Source organism: Tetrao urogallus (genome assembly GCF_951394365.1).
Source record: "Tetrao urogallus genome assembly, chromosome: 13".
NCBI classification, from domain to species: Eukaryota; Metazoa; Chordata; class Aves; order Galliformes; family Phasianidae; genus Tetrao; species Tetrao urogallus.
In genome coordinates this window covers 13,280,244-13,307,772 of record NC_136826.1, presented here as the reverse complement: position 1 = coordinate 13,307,772, position 27,529 = coordinate 13,280,244, and the positions used below count along the sequence as shown (strand labels likewise).

Genomic DNA, 27,529 nt, shown 5'->3' with positions numbered 1-27,529 from the left:
CTGCCTTGGCAGGAGAATTGGACTTCAAGATCCCTAGCGGTCCCTTCCAGCCCCTACAATTCTGTGATTCTGTAATTCCGTATCACGAGGACAGGTTTGTGAGAACATGGCCAAAGCATAAAAATATTCACCTGTCACTGCATAAGTCCCCTAAGTCTAGCACGCATTATCTGTAACCTCTCATGTAAAGCAATAATCTTTACATGGATTGCAAGGTGCAACTTCTGAAAAAGAACTGTGTCAATAAAATTAGTTTCCTGGGTTACTGATCTGTCCATCATTGAACAGAAAGTTCTGCCAAGAAATAGTTCATTAAAAAAACTCAAAATAAATTGGGAGGGACATCAGCTTCAGAGCTCTAATAGAGCAGTAATTTACAAGTTTAACATTAAAACTGCATGCTGCTAAATAAAGTAATAATTTAGATAGTTTATTTAAAATAATTTAGACAAAAGCGACAGAAAACACAGAACTACTGAATACAAAAGCCCCCAGTGTCTACAACAACACATTTATTATGTTCTGGTAAGCTCTGCATTAAGTGTGAGCATCTACCTTTCTCAGTAAAAAAGGTATTTATTTAAAAACAGATATATGAAAAATACTGTTCAGATGGGTTTTGTAGTATAACTACCATTGACAGGAAACACAATGAAAATAAAAAATTCCTTTAAAACTTTTAAAACAAGCATATCACACGAGCAAAAGAATGAGAACAAAATACTGCTTAATTTCCTAATTAGATGCTGTCATTTATAGTTTATTACTGTATTTATTCAGAGAACTGATCTCAAAACATTACTTTGTATCAAGGCATCTGTCCCTAGCAGAATGTTTTAGTAGTTTAAGTCTGTATATTCATTAACATGGCAAGTATAAATATTTTCACTAGGAGCAATTCTTTCTCCGGTGTCTTCTCACTCTTTCAGGGGGGAAAAGTCATATTCTTACATTTCATGCAAGGCTTTTAAAAGGAAGTAGAAAACAAACCCACAATACATTGCCAGCACAGCAGTTTCACTCAGACTTTTTTTTAAAATAGCATGCTCCTAGAAAGCGTAACCAAATCACAGTCAAGTTGAAACAACATCAAACTTCATATAACTGGCTCTGAAAGCCTGGTCCACTTACAATTTCAAGCAAAAAATAAAATACATATAAAATACATATGTACATATAAAATACAACTTAAAGATCCCACACATTACCTATCCCCTAGTGTACAAAAATAAATTCAGAACTCTGCTTTGTACTATCCTCCAAAATTCCATATATACATTCCTACCAAGTTTTACTGCATTTTATTCCAAGTGACTCAATAAATTCTCTGAATTCATTTCCGACTGCACCATTTTTTTCTCATGACTCAGCCATATCTGCTTTAATTATGCAAACAAAGCTGTAGTCATCCCTTAACTCGGGACTCTTCCATCAACTGCCAGATTGTCAAGGTTCATAAGCAATAGTCTTCCCAACAGTTTTCCACTCAGATGTCAACTCCAAAATTCCTATATCCTATATATTCTATATATAAAACACTTCAACCAGCTCAACGTGTTGAAAGTAGTTTTAACATGATTAAGTACACACTAAATGACTATTTGATAAAACTGCTTTAAACAAGACATTTTAATTTCTGAAGTGGTTGTGCGAAAAGGCAATTATCAGTTATGCCTGAAGACACGCAGAACTTAATTGACAGAGTATTACTCAAATATTTTAACATCTGATAGCTACCTGTATTCTCTGAATACAAGATGTTGTGGAACCTTGGCAGGATTAAATTCTTGGAAATTTTCCTCATAATGTAAGGTGTCCCTTAATCAAATCAAAATCAACTGTATCATGAGTGCTTAGTAAGTATTTTGGATAAAGGATGAAGAGAATTCCCCAAACATCATAAGTACTACCAACGATCTAGTATAAACCCTAACACATTACCTCCTACCTCAAATGTCACTTTTTAATTAACGGGAGAAAAACAAACATAGTAATACCTTGGACCAGTTGATTCTCTTCATAGATACTTCCACATTATATTTTTTCTTCTCTTTCATTCCATGTGGTAATGCCGGCATCACAGGAACGGGAGCAAACGGATTACTACCAAGAAATGGTGCCACTGGAGGCCCACCAGGTGGTGGAGGTGGAGGCCCTGCTCCACCACCAGGCAGTGGAGGCGGTGGCGGCGGCACTGCTGCTCCACCACCAGGCAGTGGAGGCGGTGGCGGCGGCACTGCTGCTCCACCACCAGGCAGTGGAGGCGGTGGAGGAATTGCATTTGTAGCAGGAGTTGCAATCGCACCAGGCAGCGGAGGCGGAGGAGGAATTGTAATCGCACCAGAAGCTGGAGTTGCACCAGGCAGCGGAGGCGGAGGAGGAATTGTAGTCACACCAGAAGCTGGAGTTGCACCAGGCAGCGGAGGCGGAGGAGGAATTGCAGTCACACCAAAAGCTGGAGTTGCACCAGGCAGCGGAGGCGGAGGAGGAATTACAATCACACCAGGAGTTGCAGTCACACCAGGCAGTGGAGGCGGAGGAGGAATTACAGATGCACTAGAAGTTGAGGTCACACCAGGCAGCGGAGGCGGAGAAGGAATTACAGTCGCACCAAGCTGTGGTGGCAGCGGTGGTGGTGGTGGCGGCGGCGGCAGAGAAGCTATCCCACTGGGTAGAGGAGGCGGCACTGTTCCACTAGGTTGCAGAGACGCTGTAGAAGGTGGCACATTCACAATTGCTGGAGGAGGACCCTGAAATTTAATAGAGCATTTTTTTTTCATTTGAGGAGGGAAAGAGTTTTTTAATATGAATTTGAACTAACTGTGCTGATGCTTTGTCACAAAAAATTTATGTAATACATGGAATTCATGGAATTTAATTTTCATACTCCTTCACTACACAATTATTTACTGTTTCTAGTTTAATAGAAGTAATGGTTAGAGATAAATCTGAGTGCACCTAAAAATCAATGTCACTATTCTATAAATGAGTTGAGAATGGAAACAGGGAGCTTAACTAGAAAGTTAAGGTATACGACTTTTAATTGCACCATTATTATGAATGAGCTGAGATATCTCCGTAATTTCAACTGCGTTAACAACAACACAGCTGGTTTAACAACTGATTAGTCCAAAAATCTCTTGGTTTTCTTGCAGAGATCTGTAAGAAACACTAAGTGGATATGAATTAGGAACATAAGTTTGTATGGAAACAGCAATAAAAAGCGTAACAGACCACTGGTAACAAGAATGACTTTTGTTGATAATCAAGAACACAACAAACAGCAATTCATCTGTTAAAAGCAGTGTAACATGTTTACATTAAAATAAGAAAGCCTGTGCTTTCTTAACACTACACCACACATAATGGCAGCAGAAGACCTGCACCCTGACCAGAAAAAGGCGGCAAACAGGTTATAAAATAACACATGAAATTCCTCCCATTATGCAAATAGGAAGGAAGACTATAGTCATTAAGACAGCGTTTCTTAAGAAGAAAAGGCAATAGACAGACCTTGCCTACGACTCAAGGAGTAGGAAATAACTGAGTGAGGCATAACTGTCAAACCATCGTAACTGCTAATACCAAAGGCAGGTTCCTACAGGCCAATCAATAAATGTGTTGACAGCATAACACACAGCATCTCTTGCGTTCTGCCTCACAAGTGATTCCGGATAGATAATCAGGACATACATTTTTGGTGCTTGTGAGAAAAAGAAAATGAATGCAGGTAAAAATCAGCTTTGCTGAAATTCAGCACCACTTTCCTTTCCCTGGGGTCTTTCATTTCTGTTACATTTATCTGTGAGATTTTACAAAACCACAGTATCATTCTTTCAGAAGTCCACGAAGTGGGTGTTCAGACTCCACTTGCATGCCCATTCTTGAAAGTATGTATATTACACATGGAAAACAATCACAGCCTTCTGAAAGAAACACTTTCAGCAAAACATATAATAGTAGTGATGTTTAAGCATTATCAACTACCTGGAGAAAAAAAAAAAAATCAAACTAAGAAAATTTCTTCCCAGTAAGGGAGATATGTTGAACATACTACTATTTGAAAAAAGCTTTAGTAGTTTATACTAGCGTAAAAAACAAATACAACTACAGCATACATTTCAAATTCCATGGAGACAATATTCTCTAAGGCATTTTACTCTTAATTCCATACAAATAGTTTTCAACTTATTCTAACTTAGTTTTATTACCTGGGCTCGTAATCGTTTGATTTCTGCTTCAAGTTCTTTGATTTTCTCCTCTCGTTTCTGAAGTACTGCTTGTGCCTCTTGCCGAGCTGTGAACTCCTCGTCAAACTGTGAAGTTAACCACAGAGATGTTTGTCCATTTTTTTTTTCCCCCCAACACTCTGCCTTTAGATAAATTTCCTCAGGTCCTAAGCGAGTGCTAGATGAAGAGCTATAAAGCGCAGACTCACAGCATGGCTGCAGTTAGCAGGAGCATTAAGGGTCATCTAGTTCCAAACCCCTGCCATGGGCAGGGACACCAGCCACTAGACTAGACTGTCACATTCCCTCCTCTCACACACACTTTTTATATATACACTATATGTATACTTAAATAACATCAAGTAGAAATTTTTTCCCATCAGTTATGTACAGTAGATGAATTCAACCAAATAATATTTGCAGCTGATCATATTCTTCTGCGTTTGATTTCAGAGAAAGTCAGAATCAGAGCACTGCACAGAAAGGCCTGCAGAACTCTGAACTATGGAAGAACAGCCATCCTATTATATTCATTATTTCCCAGTTTCCACTAAGATTCTCCTGTAAAACAAGCCTACAGTATTCTTATCAGGCATCTGTTCCATAGCTTGATAAGAGTGGCAACCAGTACTTACTTTCTTGGAAAATTCTGCTGCTTTTTTCTCACTCTCTTCTACTTTAGTTTTGTCTACAGCTGCATCTGAAAGTTAAATAAATCACCAAACAGAAGTCAGATAAAACATCATAATTCCGAGGTCCTTTCCTACACATTACCTTAAAACCTCATGATGCCAAATCAAGAGAAAAAAACATAATAAATTACTAGGCTGATAGGTCCAAACATTTGATGAATTATTTTGATAAACATCTTTGATTATAGAAGTGGTGAAGAAAAAAATCTGTGACCAATAAAGTTAAATATGAAATGCAGTTGTTCCGTCTTTTATAGATTTGAGTTTACATGTAATCATTTTTGCCTTCCTCCTTCAGCTCAATCTTACTCCTAAGTGAGTGATGAAAAAGGATTTTTACACTAGTACATAAAAACAGTTACTTATGAGGTAACTTTTTTCAATTCAGAATTCAATCCTTTTAAGGTTACAAAATCAAAACTCTCATTTTAATAAAGTTCAGAGTTGAAGACAATTTGGTCTGATTGTACAGCACAGATTTCTTCAGTCTACCGACTTTTCATGGAGGCTAAAGAACAAACATTTTGTAAGCAATATAAACAAATTAAATTACTGGTAGGAATTGGCAGATATACAAACCACTTATTCCTAAAACTAGTAGGTCAGTGGAATGATCTTGAGTAAGTTCAAATGGTCAGGTTCCTAGTCATAGTAGAATAAAATTACAGACACACTGTCGCACTTTCGTAGATATGATACTTGTTAGAAACTAATTCTACTCTGTCCACCCCCCCCCATGTCAACACTTGCAACATCTTTTCTCAGTTCATTTTACTGTAACAAAAGAAAACTTTCTTAAATTAACACGTTCTCAAAGAATAACTACTTCCTTTTATTATACATTTACGTCAAATAATGCCATTCCATGTCAAGAATAAGGCCTATTCCACCAACCTTAAGAAAGGCATAAAACTTTTTTTTTTTTAATGCTAATAAAGGCTATTTGAACTATATGGTATTTATTCAGCTACATTTTTCTCAAGTCACATAAATTATTGAGTGACTATAGATGCTAACTGACTGGTTTAACTTAAATAACCTCAATTACTTGGAAAACATTCTTAGAACTGACCATATAACAATTTACAATCCATTAACAGTAATGTATATATATATATATATATATATATATATTTTTTTTTTTTTAAACATCTCCTACAGACCTGGAATTCATAAAGTTTATGAACAACTTTCAGCTAGTAAGGCTATCAAAATAAAGACATGGATTCAGTACAGCACTGGAGAAAGGAATTTTTCCGAGTCATTTATTCAAGGCTACAGAGCTTGATCTAGCCTTTTCTATAAGTACACCTTGTAGTTTACAGAAAACTGAAGAAACACTTTAATAGCATGCCATAAAATTGCTTGCAGGATACAAACCAATAAGATGGGTAAAATCCACGTCCATTCTTCCTCTGCAACTAAAATCTGGGTCCATGCCACTGCTGTGCAGTACTATCTGTGATACACATTCTTCGATCACCTTGTAATATTGAGGTCTTAAGAACAGAACAAAACAAAAAAGCACACGTTTTACAAGATAAGAACATGAACAATAATTTGTGCATCAAGGTGGGGCTAATAAAGCACTGTTAGAACAATGACTGCTTTAGCATTTTCGATACATGCTGCAGCAGTTCTTTACCATATTCTCAATACATTGAATTCCACCACTTGAAAAAGTAGCAATATTCAACTACTTAAAAATTATTTTACTGTTACCTTAATTGCTCAATATACTTCTCTAAGCAGCATCAAGAACCTCTGACAGTAAAGCATTCTATGCTCAGAGTTACTGCTTCTAACCAGCAAAGGGTACTATGCTTCTTAATTTCACAAAGTAGGAAATGTTCTAGTCTAAACTGACGATATTCTGAACTTCCAAATACATATTTTATATATATATACACACATCTGCATATACATAATTACAAATATATGTGTATACACACTCATTTAGGTAAATTGAAGACTTCACAGGTTACTTGTAACTTCTACATTTTATCTTGCACAGAAGTTGTTTTTATAGCTGATTTTCAACCAAAAATAATTCTGAAATTGTATACATGGACTTTAGCACTGATAGGACACTATGAGGTATACATACAATAATAAGTTTACACTGGAAACAAGAAGTATAAGGTATCCTGGAAAACTCTGAATTATTAGCTATGCAACTAACTTTAAGTTCACTGAAATCAAGCAGCAATCATAGATGACTAAAGGAAATAGCTGCTCAACAAATTAACTGATTTGGGGATGAAGTTGGTAGACAGACTAAGGCTTAAGTTTTTTTAAAAGAAGCATTCTTACACTTCATGTGACCTTAATAAAATTAACCCTGACCAAAAGGGCAAATATCGTATAAGACATCAGCTTCAGAGCAATTATTGATGTGCAATCATGAGAAACTCAATTTCTATTCTTCCTCTTCCACCTCCAAAAATCAAACTCTTACCGGACGTAGTAATCGCTTCTGATGAGAAGGAAGTGTTGTAGAATTGACAAAAAGTGGTTTTCAGAAGAAGTATCTTTCAACATATTATACAACAAATGATATACTTCATTCACATCAGTGAGAACATTGTTAAGGAAATACAGAGTTTTTTCTAAAAAACTGAAATAAATTAAATGCTGCCTCCCTACAAACAACTCAGTTCCCCTAGGTTTGCATTCCTACTGCTCCAGTAAAACTTTTAAACTCAGAATATCTATACTAGCAAGGAGTAGCATTTCATTCTGATAAAACTATCCATAGAAACTTTATCCCATTTAATCATCAAAACATCTTCCATTACTACCAGGAAAAGTTATACTACATACTTACACAGAATCCTGTAAGCATATTTCACACAAAACTCTTTTTCATTATAAAGCAAGCCAGGTTACTGGCAAATACTTACTAAACAATCTTCTTAATTTCTTAAATAGGAAACTTACCCATTCTACAATGCAATATTATTTATTTTGATACGCCACTCATTGGCTGTACTCACATTCCTTTGCTTCTTCAGTAGCAGCCATTACCCCTTCCAACTTAAACTGCAAGTAATCATCCTGAACTTACATCATTTTAAATTTAAATCCATTGCTTCTTCACAGTAACAGAACACATGTATATCTCAAGCTTCACAATCTCACAATCTACTTTAAAAATTTTCTTTCAACTTGGATATCAAGTTACTTTTTCCTCAAAAACTATATTTTTTCATGGCTGTTATTTTATATCCTCATGCACCACAAGTCAGAATTTTGTTTAGTAAAACTAAATAAACTATAATTACAAAAAATTGAGTTCCTAATGACTTACCTAACCCACACACTTGACTACAAATAATTGATACTAAAAAAACTAATAAGTTAAAAAGTGGAATGAAACCTGCTTAGGGAAGCACTTATACATGTATAATACATAATTGTGACAAAATAACTGCACATATTTAATAAAGTTATTGATCTATGTAATAACACAGTTTTTATAAAGGATATTCCATTTCAACTTTGATATCATTCAGACGATGTGATAGTTCAATTAAGTCTTCTTCTTTGCTCTCATCAAACACTTTCAACTGAATATCAAGCTCTTCATTCTCCTTCTCTTTCAAGGCCTAATGTTCAAGATGGCAAAATTAACATGTGCTTTTTTTTCCTTTAAGAATTCCATCACCACCACCTCCCCTTCAAAACTGTATCACAACAAAATAAGGCAAACTTTGGAGGAGAAAATACATTTTAAACAGGAGCAAGTTACACACTGCCTGAGATTCTTCTTATGTGGAAGGCACAATATAAACTAATATGGCAGGTATAGACTACAGAAACATGAAACCTCACTACGTTGACTTTTCCTAAAAGGACAGAGTTGACAATTCAGATTTGTTGAAGCATAAGAACATTACAAAACATTCACAGAAGTGAACCTAGGGAGCCTAAGTAAGTGTAAAGAAGATACGCCTACAACTTATGTTAATGATAGCTAATCTACATCACGGCACAAAAACATTTACAGTACACTGAAAAGTATTTACATGTTAAAAATAACACAAAACTTAATAGTTGGAGCTGGGGGGGGGGGGAGGGGGGAAGAAAGCAATCTTTTCCTTAAAATATGCACACACAAATCCACTAAAAAGAAATACTCAATTCTAGCTTCCTACTGGCAAAAATCATAGATACAAAAAACTATTTCAAAAGCCACTAGCATGAATGAACTCTATGCTTTAAATGAAAATTCGCCTAGAACTGTCATGCCAGATATGTATGAACTGAAAGTTACTTTTTAATTTCTTTTGAGTGGAGTATATATTAATTCTAATGTTTGAGAACCAGAGAAGCATACTATGCATTCATACAGAGAAACCCTGATCCTCCTGAATTTTTCTTTTTTCAGAATCTTTAAGCACTTAAGTTTCTTGAAAAATAACCCCTAAGCCCTAAGCACAGAAAGGAACAAAAAAAGAAAAATCCTTCTATACTTTTGACATTAATTTCCTTCAGAAATCATGACTTGAGTTCAATGTAGATATTGTAACTTATACATTAGAAATTATGCTCAGTTTGATGACTACTTTCATTTCTAATATACTGATTTGATTCAACTACCATCCTGTTTATAGTTAACGAGAGCCTAAAACATGTTTTTTGTGGATATAAAGTAAAACTGCTACTTTTCAGAAAGTTACTGCATCTTAACTTATAGTTGAAGGTAACAAAACTATCTGCAACTATGCAGAATAAAAGCAAATTAGGTTTGATGGGCCTTCCGTGTTGGACCTCCTCCACTCCAAGTCATTCATAAAACAATTTTGTTCTCTTCAACAATCACATTAATTCCTACATACAAACTACTTACAGGCAATAATTTTTTCAGGCCACAACGTAAAAACTCATTCCTCAAGTGAATCCTGAAATCAAGTTCTTCTGGAGATGTAACAAGGGCATTGATGAACTGCATGCAGGCTACCTGTTGTTGGAAAAAGAGACAAACTTTTAGCATGCATACAATGCAAATAAATACTACTTTAGTTTACTTTGTAAAAACAAATATCAAGTGATGGATGTTACTCATTGTCACGCACAGACAACCCCTAGACTTAATTTAGCTTAGCCTGTATCAAATACTGTTTTGTTTTCATATTGTAAGTGCTTCTGATACTTCAAAATTACACCAGTTGTAAAGGATAAAGCTTCATTTCAGAAAGTTATCTCGCACTACAGTTCCACACTGCAAGTCCTCTTTTCCCCCAGTATTTGCTAATTTGAAAACAATCCGGTTTTACAGGAATCAGAAATCATGGGGAAAAAAAAAATAAAATCACTAATTATTCCACATCAGCAGGTGTCTACTTCTGTACAACATTCTTGCAAAATGACCGAAGTCTCACACTACTGGCTAATGCTTCAATTAAGCAGCTGTGCACTTTAATTAATTTTAAAACAGGTAGACAATATCATCAGTGCTAAAGCACTGATGCACATTGGAAGTCTAAAATGGGACTCCAGGGAAATACCAAGTTCAGTAAAAGATGTTAAGTGTAAATAGAAGTAGCATTAGGGTAGAAATGAACAAACAATAGCTGCAAAGAAGAAGTGTCAGATAAATGCACCCTTCCAGTCCTAAATACATTCATTATTTAGTTTTAATGAAACACCTTGAGGAGCCCTAATTTCTATTAAAAGGCTCTACCTCTAAATAGCTGCATCTTCAGATAATGTACTATCATCATTCTTGCTTGAATGACTCTTGTTATACTACTACTATGACACGACTTAACAAGCCAAAAGTACACATCCAATCCAAATAAAGAGAGAAGGTGCCATCTGCTATGATTGCTTTTGCCCTCAAGAGATGTTGGCTTAATAGCTTATGTTAATGCATTACACATAAAGAATGATTTTATCAGAAACAAGTTAATGAGTATTGCTATTGTATGTTTATTACGAGTATTTTCTTTGGTTTTGTTTGTTTCTTTGGGATGTTTTCCCATTTTGTTTTTAAGTGGTTTTTTTTTTTTTTTTTTTAATTTGTTTGTTTTGTTTTTAAATCAATAAGGTAAAGTCAATGACATTAAACCAAATTTAATACTAATGTTATTCCAAATGAAATCAATATGCAATGAGTAGATGCAATCTCATTGCAGAGTATCAAAAGAAAGATAAGGAAGCATTTCAGTTAAAAGTGTTTTCAAAGACCATTAGTGGTAGAAAGATATGATCATTGATCTTCATTTCACCTCAGGCCTTCAGGAACACCCGTGTTCATAGTAGGTGGCATCTGTCAAGCATTTTGACCTATATTTTATATTTATTCTAAACTGCTAATATTAGAAAATTATTTGTTTATGACAACACAAAAACTTTGGGGAAAAAATGCAAACGTGTTTCATAAAATTTCTCTGCTTCTGTACTTTTAAAGAATAGAATAGTCTTAACTGACTCCAATATCACTGAGTTGCATGTGGGATTCTCTATATTACCAAGTAGGCAATTTTTTTTTTTTTTTTTTTTTTTTTTAAAAAAACAACACTTCTCATTAAGGCTTTTTAATCGCCAAACTGAGTAATTTAACTAATACATTTCATTAAAAAAAACTCTGGCTTGGTATTTTCAAAATTGACAATTTTTGAAGTAGACCAGAAACCCATTCTGTGAATATTATAAAAAACTGATTATTAGAAAAGAGCTTAACCACACTTTAGAGCACTGCTGTAGATAACACACAATCTATAAAAATGGAGGATACCTTCCATGCAGTTTAATCTTGTGCTCTCACTGAATTTTAGCTTTCTTTATCTAGATATCTTTATATCATGGTACTTCAGCAATATGAAATCTACAAGTACTGTGTTATGAGAAGAAAATAAGTTGAAGTTCTTATGAAAGTAATGTTACATTCTAATAGTAATTTTTGGGGTACTAAGGTGTATACAGATAGTAGGAAGCCTTTATATGCTAACATTTAAGCAGTAATGAACACATGACATACTAAAGGAATCAGTATCCTGAAAACGACTACTTCACTTGGAAGAGCACAGTTTTTTGACAGAAGTAGCAATGACACTGCTGCACTACTCTCAGAAAAACCCCAGACAAAAATCAGACACATCCAATCCTCATAAAATTATCAGAAACAGACCAGGAATTAATCAAAATTGTCATCAGGGAGAATAAGTTAACAAAATCCTTCTCAGCCATATAAACTTTTGGCTACAGTTCCTAGAAAATATCAGTATAAAAAACAGTATTTCGAAAGTTAAGAAAAACACACAGTAGCCCATTTCTTCATTCAGAATGTCAGAAAACAAAACGCAAAAGTAACAGCAAGCATATATTAAAAAATGAACTAAACCCACCTGCAGTTGTAAGAATTCATGATTCTCCAGTCCTTCAACAACTGGAGAGAAGCGTTCTCTATTATTCCTTTCAGCAGCAGTTGTTATAGCTCCTAAGACCTTGTCCAGACTAAGAAAAAAGGTAAACTGTCAAAAAACATACAACAGCCAACATTCTCATTCTAAGGACACAGCCCACTGTTTACATCAAAACATGCACTGCTTTAAATCTGATAGATTTTCTTGTGGCAAAGTTACAATTCTTGATCACATTTCTCAGGGATATATGAAATCACTTACATTTGCTTGTTTTCAGCAGTCATTTAAGAACAGTTACAGCTCAGTAAGTCTCCTCTAGAGTAAGCCATCATACTTGTTTCAAACCTTCTACACAGGCCATGTTTCACGGATTCTCTATTTATTTGCTTTTCTGAATTAATACTTTATTAATGCATCAGAACAGGTGAAAGTCTCTTCCCACTTAAACTACAAGTAGCATTAAAAAAAATAAACATATGACAGATTACCTTAGTTTCATAGACAAATTTTCTCATACTTCCTAACTAACACCTCACACATTCATAATCAAGTACAATGCTTTAACAATCTTTCTTACACTTTTTCCTCTCCAACAATGCAGATTGCAGAAAGTATTTTCACGGTTTCTGTCATCATATGTGGCTGCCTTGGATCGATTGCTCTTGATAAAAGTAAAAGGCTTCTTTCATCTCCAAGAATCCGCTGAAGTCCATACTTAAATAAAAAAAAGCTTACAGTGAAAAGATAATATTTGCCTCGATTGCTCATCATCAGATTTCAGAACTTTAGGTATCCACAAACACACATACTCTCATACCAAACTTGATAATGTTCTACTAAAGCCTTCCAGCTGTTACTGCTTGGGATGCAAATCAGTCTTCAAATCTTATATTTGAAGCTTTTTCCCAAGGAAAAAAAAAAAAAATCTTAAAAGATACTCAACCTCATAAAAGGCAGGGACCAATTTACTACTACTCTGTATCTGAAAAACCTAAAAGTATAAAAAGTTTATTCTTACATTTCTACTACTCTCACATATCCAAACGCAATCCAAAAGCTTACCAGTCTCAGGCTAAGTCAAAATATTTCACTCTATATCCTGAATGAGAAAGGTAAAAAACTAATAGCCTTTTATATGTTGTATTCTTGCAAAGGAAATAAGAATAGAATAAGACAAAAAGAAAAACCCACAATCCAAACCTTACAGATTGCCATCTCCTTAAAAATAGCTTTTGCTTTTTTTTAATTATTACTCAACTTTCATTAACTACAGGTTAGAAAAAAATCAGACCCCTAATTGTCAGATGTTACACTGCATGTGCAGCAATAGTAAGGAGAATAAAAAAAGAAATATGAACATTGAAATTTACTATTACTACACCAGACAGGCTGAAAAATCTGAGTAAACAGCCAATGTATACAGCAAGCTATTCTGTGTTTTAGATTTTGCTAAACTATATAATAGCAGTTAAAAATAATATTCGGTTAACAATTATTATGGGGAAGGTGGGAGGGCGTAGGATAAATCACTGCAATAACACCTGGATAATTTTCCTTTACTGACAGGTAACTCAAGTTTAACATCCGAACTTCTAAAACCATTTGTCTTACTTCAAACAGGAGAAGTCGCGTTAGAAATAGATTCAACTTACTCCAGACCAATGTTTTATTCTTTACCCACTGCATTACAATTTTAAAATAGTAGCTAAAGTGTTATTATACTAAACTCAGATCAAGTGAAAAGTGCTTTTTATGAGCAAAAATATTAATTTAAATGTAATTCCAAATTATTTTTCCTTCCTTCCACATGGAAATTGATTTCCTTATCCACTTTCAGTGTAAACTGTCATTACATTTGTCAAATATTTTCATTTCTAAATTATTAGTACTAACAAAAATAAAGACAACTCATATTTAACAGGAGAATTTATGAACAAGACTCAATAGAAAGGTATGCTAACTTGAGATCTACATTCCTAAACAGTCTGACGATGGATATACGAGATTTCCTTCCTTCTCAAAGATTCAACATGCTACATTCATCTTGAAATAAAAAAACTATTATATTAAAAACATATGAATCAGAAATATTTCTTACTTTGTTGTTCATAAAAGCTTTCAGACACTGGATGAGTTTATGTTGATTCTTCTTGTCAATATTTTCTGGTCTTGGATCGGAAAAGAAAAATAACATAAGTACAATCTTCATTAGCTAACCCCAGCCATCCCTTCAAATAATTAAATTCCTTACTGTCTCTTATCCAAAAGCCTTTCCAAGGCATCCAAAAGTAGTCCAAGGCCTTCGTGTCCGAAATTGTTAACCCAGCTGGAAAAAGGAGGAAAAATGTTTTTCATTATTTATTAATCAACATTAAGTTTGCAAAGCTATGCCTCTGTACCTCCAATACAGCTACTACATCTCTTCAGGCACAGTGCTTTCACATGCTGCAACCAATGGGAAAAAAAAAAAATCCCACATTCACACAAATTCTCTTAATCCTCAAAGTTAAATCTCCCCATGTCTCAATGTACCCTCTCCATCCCCCAAAAATCACTTGAAAACATTCAGTTCCCCATATGGTCCTAACCCATACTTTCTAAGACACTGAAAAAGTTACAATAAAACTGATGAATTCAGGTCGTTTTTCTTCAGAATCTAAAAATCAATGATAATCTTGTATCATTTAACTTCTGTTAGCAAAGTTACACTACGCTTCTTCAATAACAGACATGACAAAATTTTTATCAACATCTCACTGGGGGCATACAGTACTTTAACAACTTCAGTCAAAACTTCTGTTTCAAATAAAACACACTCAGTCTAGGTAGTTCACTTTAAGAATAAAGTTTTGTGTTTTAACTAAACAGATTTCGAAAGCCAGTTGGATCTAGCCTGAATACTATTGTTGCATCATTCACATCCAGAGTAGGAAATTTATTACAATCAATACAAAATTCATTCTCAAGATCCATTATAGCAGAAAGAGAGTTCCACTATCAGGCTTACTAACTGAAACTGCTTTTTACAGCAGCTGATTGTCAAGATACCTTCTAGGCAATTATTCATCTCTTAATATAGAGCACTTGTACTCTTTTCATTACTCTTTATCACAGGATGCAGCGTATCACAGGAATGATTTAGGCAATCATTCTTGAAATACAATGCATGGAACTGTGAAGTAGCAGTACAGCAAGTTTCTACATACAGGTATATGTTATGCTTCCCCATACAGAGTTCCTCCAATATATTCTGAAGAAGTATATGTTATAATGCCATATTCAGAAAAAGTGGTATACTGAAAAGCAGGAAAAAAAATGATTCAATTGCTTCTCAAATTGACAGAAAACTCAAAGCTTAACCATGAGAACTTTCCTTTGCAGAAGCTTTAATGCAATCTGTAATTAAAGCTGTAACAAGTTATCAGGATTTATATGGATTAATTAAGATAATTATAACACAGGTACAAGAGGGCATAAAGCAACTAAAGGGCAACAGAGAAACAGGGATATGCAGTACACAACGATTGAATATAACGCTTAAAAAAATGAAACCAACCCTAAACAAGTATTTCTATTACCCGAAAAAAAAATTTAGGCAAAGAGTCAAATTTTCATTTAAAGTTTCTTATGCAAATAGGAAAACTTTTCCACAACTTCTTAGGATTTCCCAACATCACGAAACTTGTTGGGTATCAGTAAGTTGAATGGCATCAGAATCATTAACAACCCAAGCTCTCTTACACATGACAAAGGTCTACCAGCTAATATTCCGCAGAAACAAAAAGAATTTAAGTAGTAACATATCAAGTCTGTCCAGTTGCCCATTGTTTACACATTAGGATAAAAACTGTGCACTTAAGACAAACTTCAGAGTGTATCTTAAGAACTGTAATTTGAGAAACTTTCCAGTTTTATACATCCAGTCACTTGCAGGATAAAGTCAAGATTTCATTGTTTAAGTGTCTCACTTGATATCAAAGTAGAGCAACTTCACAGACTGTTAATATAATTTCCCCCTTGAATAAAACAAGCGATCTCATCACTTCCAGAATCAACCATTTTTAAGCATTATTGCTATTAGTCTGCCTTCAAGCACGACAAAAACCACAACAGAAATTACTTACCTAACCGGGTTGCTGGTTAAAGACACTCTCAACGATTCAAGACAGTTAAGCAGTTTTTCTTCAGCTATTCCAGATCGTAACTCATGAATATACTCTTGAGATGACAGTGTGCATTCATGCTTGCTATTTTTGAGTCCACCCTATCACAGAAAACAGAATGCTCGTTAATGTTATATAAATCATGGTAACTTTTAAGTGGGTGGCAACATATAAGGTCAATATTTTTGCATGAATTTCAAAAATTGTTCTTTTCTTCGTACAACTATTAAAAAAACCTGACTGATTTTTGAAAAGTGTAGAACATGTTACCTCTTGCATCATAAATATATTTCTCACTTTCTTGAGCAAAGTCCATGTACTACATTCTTGGATATAAAAATATATTCCTATCTTACAGCTGTATTAATATGTTTGACTGCTTATGACACAGTCTCATGTAGCAGTTACTTCAAAACATTATAAATGATGTAGAAGAATTGACACAGTTCATATCCCTGCTGTAGCACTATAACACAAGACTAACAATTTACAAAGCTATTTCAGCATTAAAGTGTATGTTAATCAGTTAGCATTCAGACAGTGTGCAAAACAATTTACCAAATACTGCAACTAATCTTTTGTACAGCTCTGATCATTTGCAGAATAATTGATTTATCTAAGAAAAGTGATTAATAGTAAATGCAGTCCTTAAAGCCTCTGACCTCTTTAAGTTCAACTGAAGAGAACCTGATAAAGATGTGTCATGGGTGTAAAGGCAGTATTAAAAGTTTCAGACCTAAAACAGCATTTACATTTATGCTGTTTTATTTCTATCAGGATCTTTGATTGCTATGATCTTCTACCTAAGACTCCTTCACAGAACTAAAAATTTGATGTTTGTTTTGCTTCACTGAAATTCTAAAATATAATGAAATTTTGACCTACCTATGTTCCAATATTAATGCAATAACCAAGTCACCAAAACATTCATAAAACATTCTAACAAAAACAGACGTCAAGCAGAGACTGTGAAGGTCTAAAGCCAAGAATGCCCTCAAGTTTGAGTCAGCTTTTGAAGAAGTTTGTTGCAGACATGCAAAGTGCCTTTAGCTAAACAAAATGTGCCAGTTATGCATGAAAGGACCAGAATAGAGATAAAGATAAGAAAAGGAATATAAAAGAACTACAGTCTGCCACTACCAATTTCCTAAACAAAAAGATGCTGCTATGATCTTTCATGATATGAAAGATAAACCTGGCTTCAAAGTTGAGAAGAATTAGCACTACATAATAAAAAACATAATAGCGCAGAAAAACCATTACTCTGTAAGACCACAGTGTAAAGAACTAGTAAACAGGAATAAATTTACGCTGTCCATTCCGCAGCATGGAAACCTAGAGAAGATTATACACAACTTTTTCATCTCAGAAAACAGATGTTCCCCAAATCCCGAGTGTATAAATAAGAATCACAACACAAGCACTGCTGTAAGTCACACAAATATACAAAGAAAAGAAATAATGCAAGCTCCAATCAGATGTCCTTATATATTAAGTTAGACCTTTAAAAAAGCTCTCAGAAAGAGAACGACATTTTAAAAGATTATTTCCTGCACCAAACCCTCCCACTGCATTCTGCTGCAAACTGCAAAGAAAGTTCTATATAGAAGAAGAATTTAAGATTCTTTCATATCTAAACCAGGATGTGCTCTTGCTGCCTCTGTTTGTTTTTCTTTTGACAGGCACTTGGGACATCAGTTAGCTTCTTCTCTTCTATGCAGGTCCTTTCTCCCCAGAAAACTGAAAGCGCCCTCAAGAAGAGGTACACATTATCAACAGATTAAGTACAAGAACTGACAGCAGGATCCTCTACATCTTATCGTGTTTTATGGAACAGGTATTCTCCATTGTTGGCAGTACTAAGCATCTTTAACTGCATAACAATAAGAAATCTCTCTTCTTCCCTTTTATCCTTTTCTCCTCTTCAGAACAGGTGGTTCAAAATCCATTCAAAGCCCTTCATTCAAACACTGCAAATTATGCTAAGGAATTCTCAGCTTCTTAACAGGATTATTTTCTGCAAGCATTTTCTCAGTCTCACTCAACCCATCCTTCCTCTAGACATGCTAAATGAAACACTACAACCAGGAACTGTTTCTTCTATTTCCTTATTCAAGAAGAGTTTGATTTGTGTGCTCTGAGTAATGCTATGCCTCTACATGGCTCAGGTTTTAATATACATATTTTTCAGTTATTTTGAATGCACAGTCTAGGAAAAAAAAAAAAAAAGAGGACTACAAAGGCTCAGTTAAGTAATAAGCTCCATGTATGAGTTTCTGATAAGATCAAAGTCAAAAATGAAGTACAAAGAATTGGTCGCAGACTAGAACTTGGAGAGATTAATTTCTAACCCCTTTGATTTTCATACTGATTTACTTCACAGTCACTCACCTCAGTATTACAACTAAGGTACGTAATTGCTTCATTATTATGAATCATGAATCATTCACAATCACTCAAATGAAAGCTTAGGTCACACATGTAAAATTCTTCTCTGAAGAAGTTAGAAATTATGAACTTGGAAAGAAAAGAAACATGCTAAAAGGAATTCCTGGAGGTATCACAGAAAACAAATGTATAAAAGAAAACGTAGTTTGCTTTCTCAAGGAACCTAATCAATTCAACTGTGTGCTGCATATATTCCAGGCTTTGAAAGATAACAGTGACAGGACATACAGCTTACAATACAGAACACAGTGAAGAAAAAAATGTAAGCATGTCTTTGCATCTATACAATTTTTTATTCTTTGGAAAACCAAGCAATATAATTAAAGATCTAAAATTTTTATTTGCAACTTCTCTTCGTCTATTTTGACAAGTGATCTCAAAGCTAGCTACACAAAAACTCCTCAACCAGTGACATTAAATATTAAAGGGGTCTTTGCAGGTGCCCAGCTTTATACACTACTCAGACATGTCACCAGAGGAGGCCAGTGAACAAGCCTGAGAACTACTGTCCAACAAAACAGGAACTCAAAAGCATTTTAAGCTTCTTGAGAAATAAGCAGGTATTCTGTCGCTTAGTGGTGAAGAACTGTTGAACACATCCACATCAAATGGATGGGCTTTAACAGTTAAAATATGAGACCAGAAAAAACTGCACAAGCTGCTCCTCTTTGGGATACCAGATAGTTAAGATCTCATTAGATCTCAAACTGCAGCTGTGTTCAGCTCAAGAACTCAAGATGTTTTAACTACTCTGCTTACACTGACACTATTTAAGTGATCAAGCAGATCAGGAATATCACAAAGTCGTGATGGTCACCTCTTTCAATTTACCATACCTGTTACAGAACCAACTGGTATCTGCGTAATATTAATATAATGGCAGTAGTAGCTTATACTTCCCCCTCTCCCTCTCAACAAATTATTAGGGTTTTACATACTGTCCATTAATATGGTGAGAAAATAAATTTTAATTAGCACACAACAAAGCCCAATGATGTAAGTTTTATGTGTGGCAGCTCTGTTTATTTGTTCACGCATGAGTAAACATTGCATCAGCTCCTATATCAGAAATACAGACTTCACCTGGTACATAACCACTTCATCTCTCATATTGTAGAGAAACATGAAAACCTATTACAAACAGCACCAACAATGTAACTCCACAACAGAATATCCAGATTAAGCATCTCACAGACAAACATATTTAAAGCTGCCATTTCAAAGGAATTATCATCGCCCTGAAAAGACAAGAAAGGTAGCTAAACAGTCAGCTGAAATGGAAAGCGGCAGCAGCATGTGACATCTCTAGTTAAGCTTAAGTTAAACCTCTGCATTCTCTACAAAACAGGCAACCTTTCTCTGCAAGTTGCAGAGAATTACTACTGCAATCTCCGCAATAGTAATACTATCAACAGTCCAAAGTTCTCATTCCTAGACATAAGAACTGTAAATCTTCAGGAAAATAACTGTATGTGACATACACAACAAAAAAATGAAGTGAACAAGATAGCTGTCTGTCACCCAGGAGGCTCTGTCTGCCTGGAGGCCTTTACAGAACAGTAAGTTAAAATAAGTAATAACAGCAAGTTAAAAATAACAGCTGTTATTTTTTAATGTTATCATTCCACTTCTGAGAGTACAACATTAATGCTCACAGATGCACTCAGCTTCCAGCAGATTAATCCAATAAAAAACAAACAAAACAAAGCCATACTGAGAAGATGCACAACATACATGCATTATTTAAACAATAAGATACAGAAGCCATACACTAAGAGGTGCATTTGTTATTTTCTATTTTGCAAATTATTTGTGCAAAAACATGCTTTTAATGCATGACTGTTAATTTGAGGTCTGACAAAGAGCAAGAACAGGCATAAAGATGAAAACATCCACCTATACTCTGTACTTCATTAACTGTTTTCCCTCATTAAATTTCTTCACAAAAAAGCTCTTCCTATCTATTTGTGTTTTAAGGAAATAACATGGGAGCACGAATTACTTGAAACTGGTTGGAGATTAATAAAAATTCTGAGGTAACTGTTAGGCAGTTTTCTGTCAGAGGCTGTTTGGTTTTTTGAGGGCTTTTCCTGTTAACTATAAAACAGAAGTACTGAATACAATCTAAGTACTAAACCTTGCTACACTTGAAAAGCTTGCTTTCGCTACAATTAAAATCTTTCCATTTCTATTTTCAGGGATCATTTAAAATGTAATAACTCCCAGAAAGTCTTTTGTATCCTTTTTCCCGAATTTTACCTGTAAATGAAATCTCAAGTTCTTGTTTAAGAAAACTAAACCTTACTAAATTCAACAATGACTTAATATAAAATGTAACAGAGAACCTATTAGGAGAAAAGCTACGCTGCAAGTGATCTCATCTTGAACTACTTATCCTCTATGTTAATCCTATTTACACCGATACCCAAAAAGTGACATTTTTACAACTACCCATGACTGCTAACAACTAGAACATCACAAAAATCCACATCTAAACAGATTGAAACGTGCCAACACCTAGCTTAAAATTTCCACTGACTGCCCTCAATAACAAGGTAAGGCTAAATTGTACTTGTTGCTCACCATGAACAACATGAATTTTCATTTTCAAGTCTCTGAAAACAGATCCTTAAAAAAAAATAAATCAAAAAGGATCCCTCTAAATGAATTTATAATGGTAAAGCAAATCTGATTTTGGTAGTTGATAATTATTTTGATGAAAGAAGGATGCACCGATGCCCACTAAACTTTTAAATCCATGACAGAAGTCCAGATTATTCTAACCTATTCTCTGACAATCAAAACGTAAGAAGGAAACAAAACTGTCATGTTTATACTCACCGGAACTTTACTTCCGACTATCTGCATGCAGTGGTCAGCCAAGAGAAGTTATTGTGTGAAAAAGATAACAATAATAATACATAAATAAACACAGCAAAGTACTTAGTAGGATGTAGCATCACACAATTTCTTTTTCAGTGCATACTTATTACTTATTAGTACACTATTACTATTTTTTTTTTTTTTTTTTTAATCAAAATGTTTAAGAGTTACAGTTCCTCAACAGGAAAACAGTACTTCTTCTGTAGGAAAAATGATTTGAAATTATGTTCCACTGATGAATCATCAGTATTTTACCCATTTATAAACAAGTAGCTAAATACCTAGCTTGACATCAACATCTTGAGAGATTAAGAGATATGCCATATTGTTCAAATGATCAGGTCAAATATTTTACATATGACACTGAGAAAGCAACAGGAAAAACAAATGTCATGCTGACTTTCTTGTACATACAACACTTCATTTACAATGCTACTTTTGAACTACTTAGATGATGTCATAGAGTTTAATTAACTTTTCACAATCAAAAACAGCCTACAGTTATAAATCTAACATGCATTTCAGAAAAACTCATGCAGCTTTTTTCCTCAAATGCTCAGTATGGATACTTTTAATTACATGGATGATTAACCAGTGATTTACAAACTGACATTTTCTCTTTTTCACCATCAAACAGCATTTCTGCATATTAAAACAAGAAGTTGACTTCATACAGACTCAACACTTGGCAGAAAATCAGCACACCTTGGCCCTGTTCTACTACTTTGTGCAAATGGCCATGTTCCTCTAAAATCTAGTACTATAGAAAAGTCTGTAGGTCTTTCCCTGTCAGCTACTTGCTATGATCTGAATTTGATGCTATCTGTTTAGCCTCTACCTGATTCATTTTCTACTCATATTTTCCACTACTCATTTTGGAACCCTTTCAGAAGACAGTCCTTGCAAGTCTTTCACAATCACCTCTTCTCTCCTTGTGCTGATGAAGCTTCCTCCAGAAGCACAAGATGAACTGTCATCACCAGACAGGAAATCTTTCTTCCTAATTTACAGAATTCTCTCATCAATGTTCAACTCATTCAATACAACACAAGACGTCAATAAATTCAGTTCTGAAACAGAATTCTGAGCCTTCACCGTTTCCGAAGTACAATTTTCAAATGATAGAAGAAATCACAACCACAGATTAAGCACTTGACATCAAAGGATCCAGCCTATTAGCTTCCCTGCTTCCTCTGTCCTCCAAGGAAAAGGAAAGTCTTTTTCATCCATGGGAGAAATCAAGTTTCTTTCTCACTCAGAACTCTGAGGACAGCAGAGTGTTTCAGAAAAGCATGGACAACGTGCTGCAGATGGCATACAAGGCAAAGGATATGAAGCACTGACTTTTAAGTTTGGTTAAGACAGCAGGAGTAAATGAGAGTCATATTTCAGATGAATGGAGAGCTCAAAAGCTTTAACTAAAACAAACATGGAATGGAACTGGAAAAGCCACGTCAATTGTCCAGTGTGCTTCACAAGCCATGAGCTCTAAGCAGAAGAAAAAGCCCAAGTATCTTCAGTACAGAAAAGATGAAAAATGTATAGTTATCTGTGACCAAAGAAAGGGAGGAAAAATTAAGAAATATCATTTTTTATGTAGTGAGCAATTTCACAGAGGACAAAGCTGAAGGTGGTGTGAGGAAAATAAAAGTTTGCCAAATCAAGATGCAGTATAAACTAGTTAGGGCTTGAATTCAACTAAGTCAGCATAACAATTTAATTAAACAGAAGGTGTAATTAAAAATGAAAACAAAGCTTTGCATTATTATAAGACCCCAATCAATACTTTTACATTTGAGTTGTAGTTCAATTAAGATGTTAGCTATTTTTAGGGTATGAAGTGACAAAAAATGTCATTCATGTCTCCAAACAACTTTAAACACTTCATTCAAATGCTGTGATTCAATTGCAAGGAGTGTATAGAGTCAGATACAAGCCCTTTTTCTATTAGAAAAAAATATCTTGTATACCTATAGAACATTCACACTGGAGCTGACAAGATCAAAGCGTATGTTCACATATTTGGGATTTTAGTTTGGTGGGTTGTCCCCTCTCTTCCCCTTCCACTTCAATTGTCAGTGAGCTAATGTGTTCTCAATTCTGTTACCTCCCCCCATGCTGCAGCTCACATGGTGGTAGTAATGTAGTTTGTTTAAACTTTCAGCAGCTAGACATGCAGTGGTAGCCATGCTTTTCTTACTCTACTACTGTACCATACTAATCAAGAGACTACATTCCAATACCATTACAAACAAGAGAGCACCATCTCCTAACTAGTTTTGGGAAAGAACTGCAGGTACTTCCACTATGAAAATTACTAGTGCTTCAACAAAAATACTCTTGTTTATTAAGAAAAATTTGAGAAATAACACTGATTAGCAAACAAAGTCAAAACGTTACAACACAAGCAATAGTTCTCAGAGAGTCTAGGCAAACTACATTAACTGAAAATATTCTAAGATACACTCCATAAGCATGAATAGTTTTCAATTAACTTGTATGTTTAGCAATACAATGCTTGAAGCAGTTGATTACTCACATGACAGAGTAAAAGACTGCTGATTTTGTTTAAAATAATTACATGCAGGAAGATCACCACTGCCAGAAGCATAGGTCATCATTTGCAAAAGTTTTTCTTCATATAACTTCATATTCTTTAATGCAAGGCAATTAGGCTTAACAATTGCATTAGGTTCTAGTTTTGATTTTTTTTTTCTTGAAATTTAACTCCACCCACTTGATTCTAAAAGCTAAAAGCTCATTTAATCAAGAAGCAGATATTTAATAAATGTTATCTGTTTCTTGAAAGGATACTCAGCTACGTAGAAAGAAGTGCTGCAGCTGTTAGGTATCTGAAGAATTATTCTACTTAACAGGCTTAATTTCTAGTAAGATATTACTGCCATAAAAGGCTAAGAGTTAAAAAAAAAAATAATTACATATTATCCTAATTTCTAAATAAAACCATACATATTTATCTAAATCAAGAAATACACCGACAACAGATCTCATCATGTGAAGATACTACTGCTCCTTGAATATGAAAAGCTACCCTCCCCTACCACTTGCTCCCAGTGCAGATAAGACGTAGCTTATTTATTTAATTCCTTAGAATTCAGTACAAGCTTCTTTAAAGTTCTATATACAGCAAATAGAGGCACAAATCAGAGTGCAGGCAATTTGTAGTGAAATCAAAACATCTATTTGCATTTTTGTTTCATACAACATCCGTGTAGTTTTGTGATACATTCTCTTATTATGTAAAAATAACAATATTTGCCATAGTCAATTTTTTTAAAAAGAGAAAAGGCATTTACAGTTTCATTTTATATCTATTCAGTGGTAATAGTCCCACTATTGCAGAAAATAAACTGCAGCTCTGCAGTATTTGAAATTATGTCTCTTCATGGTTCAAGTGGTTCAACAAGTGTTGAACCATACATTTTCATTACCCTGAAATAGATCAACTTCAAAAATTCTTCATATAGAATCACCAACACAATTAGAAGGTCTGAATATATAATTTTCTATTCAAAAACATTTTCAAGTTGTATTTTGCAACAATCTTTTCACTAAAGGAACAACATAATGTACCTTCAGGATACTTCTTAGCAGAGTATTTAGTACCATCTCAAAGCCACTTACACTACTCAACATATTCAAATTAAGCTAAAATACTGACTTAATTTTAATTTGAAATCCTTTCAATATTTTTACTCTTTACCACTGAAAATTGTACAGATGTCATTACTGAAACTATGAAGTCATGCTGCCCTTTCCAAGTCCTTTTCATTACAAAGATTCATATAGCCAATTGCACAAAAATCCTACCTATCCACTACTCTAGAGGAGTAGATTTGCAATTTCTTGTGGTTTACAGAACAGCATTTAGTTTTCACACTGCTCAGAAAACAAAATGCAAATTTGCAGACACAGTTGTAGATACAGCTGCAGACAGTAGAGATTTTTTGCAGCCTCCCCTTTCTTGGGAGGTAAATCAAGACAAAAAAAAAAAAAGAAGTTATTAGTTCCACCTGTCCTGGAGAGACAACTACTTACGGATTTAGCAGTAGCAGAAATGTATTGGACAACCATCTCACGTTTTGTGGATAAATCCTTCTCTCTTAGAGGAGCTTTCCGTTCTTCATTAAGATTCATGTCCTCCTGTAGAGAAAGACCATACGACACCAGGATTTTAATTTCTTTTTGTTGATGGTGGCTTTTTTTTGCTACTTTTATACTCCTTTTCCTATTTAAACTGCTCATTTTTAAACAGAAGATACTTCTTCAAGCATATCTGTATTTCAATCTGTTTAATTCTGATCTACCTGATTTTCTCAACTAATTCTGTTCCTTCAAGCATCTGGTGTTCTCCAGAGTTAGCCAAAATCATGACTACATTAGCAGCAGTTACCATTAATGAAATTTAACTCAAAAATTAAACTAGAATATTGAACACAAGTATTCAATAAGCCTACCACATTCCTGCTGTTTCTTATAAAGATAAAAAAAAAAAACCAAACTTATTAACACTGACAACATCCCTGCTATATCTAACCAGGAGGCTGAGATTACAAAGACTACTAACTTACAACAAGGCTAGATGTGAAAGTGTTCCATGTAACACATTTAAAACAACCCTAAAAAAAACTAAAAACGCAGCATCCTACTAGATAAATAAAATTTGCATAAATCATAGATAGTCTCACAGAATAGCTTAGGCTTTCAGAGATCTAAAAGTCCATGCATTTCTTAACCCTGCCATGGACTGGTTGTATCCTCCCAGATCAGACTGCCCATGCCCATCCAGCCCAGCCTTTAACACCTCCAGGGACAGGACATCCACTTTTCTGGACAGCCTATACCAGTGCCTCACTCCTATTTTACCCCTCAGAGTAAAGAACTTGTTCATAATACCTAACATAAATCTCCCCCTAAGCATGTGTTTCTACTTAATAATCAATTTATTAAAAACCAGCTCTCAACAATATCTAACGACTGCTATTAGGATAACTATCAGTTATCTTAATGAATAACCAATAGCAGTAGCTTGTTTTTTAATTTTATTTCTGCCTTTTTCTTTTGCTTCCTCTAAAAAAGTTGCTGGTATTCTTTATGTTTAAATTACATGGGCATTCTAAGTCACTCAATTGTTTATGCGCCAGTACTTCCAAATCAACATTTTGAAGTTACTAGTATGTAATAAACTCAAACACACACTCATAAAAGACCTTACCATCATCTTTTCAAAGAGATCCATAACCTCCTTTTCAGATAAGTTCATGCACCGTTCATCCAGAAGCGCCTGGGCGACTGGAATTTCACTAATAGTAGGTTGTGTGTCAACATGGTGCTGAATTAACGGTTTCTCTTTTCTCACTGTTGATTTCCTGAAGCTCGTTATTCTGTCACGCTGCAAAGATATCCATTTGAAAATAAGCAGAGATCAACAGATAAAAAGCAGAGATATTTATTGCATGGTAGTAATACACACATTTTTTTAATAATTTCAGCAGCAGAGCTAAAACTCAAACAACTTGAGCAAAAGGCATATGACTATTACTCACAGTTTCAAAAGTATACTACCTGTGTCAAATTTCAAGATCTTGATCTTTTACTCCCTAATTATCCTGAGAAGAAAATATGGAACCACAAAGGTACATCCAGTGTTACCTCACCTCTAGAGCTCTACAGCTTTAGAGGATAATTGAAAAAGCTAGTGCTGGAAAGAAAGCATTCACAAG

General features: G+C 34.6%; 1 protein-coding gene across 1 annotated transcript in view; it reads right to left on the bottom strand.

The window, feature by feature from the left end:
• Nucleotides 1-27,529, bottom strand: part of DIAPH2 (diaphanous related formin 2) — a gene marked incomplete at both ends in the record, with an annotated part of 142,713 nt that overhangs the window by 100,733 nt on the left and 14,451 nt on the right. The window contains 15 exons of the mRNA XM_079541832.1: nt 1,998-2,750; nt 4,212-4,316; nt 4,865-4,929; nt 6,302-6,420; nt 7,380-7,496; nt 8,411-8,529; nt 9,774-9,884; nt 12,274-12,382; nt 12,869-13,005; nt 14,390-14,459; nt 14,543-14,617; nt 16,416-16,555; nt 21,744-21,764; nt 25,845-25,949; nt 27,022-27,198. Of these exons, the coding sequence (XP_079397958.1) occupies nt 1,998-2,750; nt 4,212-4,316; nt 4,865-4,929; nt 6,302-6,420; nt 7,380-7,496; nt 8,411-8,529; nt 9,774-9,884; nt 12,274-12,382; nt 12,869-13,005; nt 14,390-14,459; nt 14,543-14,617; nt 16,416-16,555; nt 21,744-21,764; nt 25,845-25,949; nt 27,022-27,198 (2,223 nt within the window). The remainder of the gene's footprint in view (nt 1-1,997; nt 2,751-4,211; nt 4,317-4,864; nt 4,930-6,301; nt 6,421-7,379; nt 7,497-8,410; nt 8,530-9,773; nt 9,885-12,273; nt 12,383-12,868; nt 13,006-14,389; nt 14,460-14,542; nt 14,618-16,415; nt 16,556-21,743; nt 21,765-25,844; nt 25,950-27,021; nt 27,199-27,529) is intronic.